The sequence below is a fragment of the Palaemon carinicauda genome, chromosome 21 (genome assembly GCF_036898095.1).
Source record: "Palaemon carinicauda isolate YSFRI2023 chromosome 21, ASM3689809v2, whole genome shotgun sequence".
NCBI classification, from domain to species: Eukaryota; Metazoa; Arthropoda; class Malacostraca; order Decapoda; family Palaemonidae; genus Palaemon; species Palaemon carinicauda.
Genome location: NC_090745.1, coordinates 126,715,151 through 126,717,650, shown reverse-complemented (window position 1 = coordinate 126,717,650; position 2,500 = coordinate 126,715,151). Strand labels below are relative to the sequence as shown.

General features: G+C 33.1%; 1 protein-coding gene across 1 annotated transcript in view; it reads left to right on the top strand.

The window, feature by feature from the left end:
* The window catches only part of LOC137615127 (cell adhesion molecule Dscam1-like), a 154,279-nt gene that overhangs the window by 129,088 nt on the left and 22,691 nt on the right, over positions 1 to 2,500 (top strand). Inside the window, exons 12-14 of the mRNA XM_068344759.1 lie at positions 1 to 80; positions 1,594 to 1,740; positions 2,440 to 2,500. The exon at positions 1 to 80 is cut by the window's left edge and continues 155 nt beyond it; the exon at positions 2,440 to 2,500 is cut by the window's right edge and continues 95 nt beyond it. Of these exons, the coding sequence (XP_068200860.1) occupies positions 1 to 80; positions 1,594 to 1,740; positions 2,440 to 2,500 (288 nt within the window). The remainder of the gene's footprint in view (positions 81 to 1,593; positions 1,741 to 2,439) is intronic.

Here is a 2,500-nt window from a genome sequence, read left to right as displayed (position 1 = left end):
CACCGTCACAGTCCGGGCGGTCAATTCCGTCGGGTCGGGACCCACTTCGCAGGCTGTCACTGTCACTACCAGTCAAGGGGGTAAGGTCCCAGGCAGACACTTCACTTCTCTGAATAAACAATATTTTCACATGTGTTCTAACACGAGTATCATAAATGATACATACGTACATGTATGTTTGTGTCCATTTAGTTGAGCTTCATTGCAAAAACAGGCAAAGGCACACATATACATACATACACACACACACACACACACACACATATATATATATATATATATATATATATATATATATATATATATATAAACACACACATATGTGTGTATACAGATGCATGTATAGACTCTTCAAACTTATAACTTATATGTGTAAGGTACAGTAATGTGAGGTTATAAAATATTTAATGTTAATATTGATGTAGTCTTGAAGGCACTTTTTCATTTAAAGCATTTGAAATGTTTAATGATATAACCCATATTTAATAGATATAATACTTAACTAATTTCATGATGTACAGAATTGCAAATTCACAAAATGATTCAGAGATATTAGATTCGTGTATTTTCAATTTCTCGTCTACGCGTTTGCCCATTGTACGCCATCCAGTATGCAAAAGTCCCTACATACAGAACATATTACGAGGGATATAATATCTAACGTTTCCATTAGTCTAACCTTTTATATATCCTCTGTTTTCCCTTTATTTTTTTTCATTTATTCATATTCATATTTGAGCTGCATGCAATGGAAAAGTAGCGTTTTTGAAGCAATGATACGAATGATAAAATATGGGGCTTTGTTGTCTATCCAGTACCCGTGTATTGGATGTACAGCTGAATAGCACAAACAACATCATTGTCAAAAGCGGCTTGCATGTTAACATATCAATAGTTGGATGTAAAGGGGAAGAGAGGAGAGAGAGAGAGAGAGAGAGAGAGAGAGAGAGAGAGAGAGAGAGAGAGAGAGAGAGAGAGAGAGAAGAGGTGTGGGTGGATGGACGACAACATTTCCATTTTATCCCATTTTCAAAAGCAGGTTTAGAGTAATGAAATCATGCCCAGGTTGAATTTGTTATTACCCTTTTCTCCTTCTCGCTTTAATGTCAGTAGTCTTTTTGGTGTGTGATGTTGATCATCATAATTCTTTAAACTTATCTCAGCTCTCTCTCTCTCTCTCTCTCTCTCTCTCTCTCTCTCTCTCTCTCTCTCTCTCTCTCTCTCTCTCTCTCTCTCTCTATATATATATATATATATATATATATATATATATATATTATATATATATATACTGTATATATATATATATATATATATATATATTATATATGTACTGTATATATATATATATATATATATATATATATATATATATATATATATATATGATTAGGGATTTTAAGCAGCCAAATACAACTAAAAAGCTATTGTTTTATATATGGATTTTATAAAATAACCATCAATTCTGGTGTATAATGCTTCGAGTGATATCCCAATTTTCTTTCAAGAATAGCTGTACGAAAAGAAAATGCTAATGTATAGTATATTTTTTCCTAATATCATACAAATTTTTTAATGATCCTTTTTTTCCAGTTCCTTCTGCCCCTCCGGACGGTGTTCAGTGCGACCCCCTCACGTCTCAGGCCCTCAGAGTTCGATGGAACCCTTTGGCTCCTCATTTGTCCAACGGCCCTGTCCAGGGATACAAGGTCTTCTACAAGCGTACTACAAACATTGAAGGTAAGGGTTTGTTTGGGTCTTGCGTAAGGGACACGAGCAAACTGAAGCTCAGTGAAAGATGTGTTTGAAATCTGCATTTGATTTTAGGGGGATTTCCATTTCACTCTGCAATATTATAGTGAAAAATCCCATAACTGGGATAAAGATCTTCCTAGATACTATTTGTGCAAAATAACAGTTTATCTTTATATAAATTGATCCCTTTAAACTTGCAAACATTTTAAACGTTTCGACTTGAATTACATTTATTCCTGAAGAAATAATTAATCGTTTATGGATAAATGCTGATGTTTTAAAATGATTATTGTGCATTGCTTTAGTGGTCCCCTCTCCATTCATGTCTTCACTCTCACAGTCCTAACGCTCGTTTATACTTACTAATTATTATCATTATTATTATTATTATTATTATTATTATTATTATTATTGTTATTATTATTATTATTATTATTATTATTATTATTATTATTACTACTAGGTAAGCTACAACCTTAGTTGGAAAAGAAGGATGCTGTAAAAAAAGAATGTAAACAAAATTTTTTTGTACATGCACCATACCATCTGAGTCACAAATTCTCCGAAGAAAATAGCAAAGTCAAACGACCAAAACGTTATTAAAAGAATAACATGAATTGAATACACACGTTAACCATATTCCCTCCCTGTTGAAACTACTAGCTGAGAATTGTCTCATTGCAGGAACTAATCCCGTAGAAATCAAGCGGACAACTAATCTGGAGACTAATTTGCATGGGTTAAG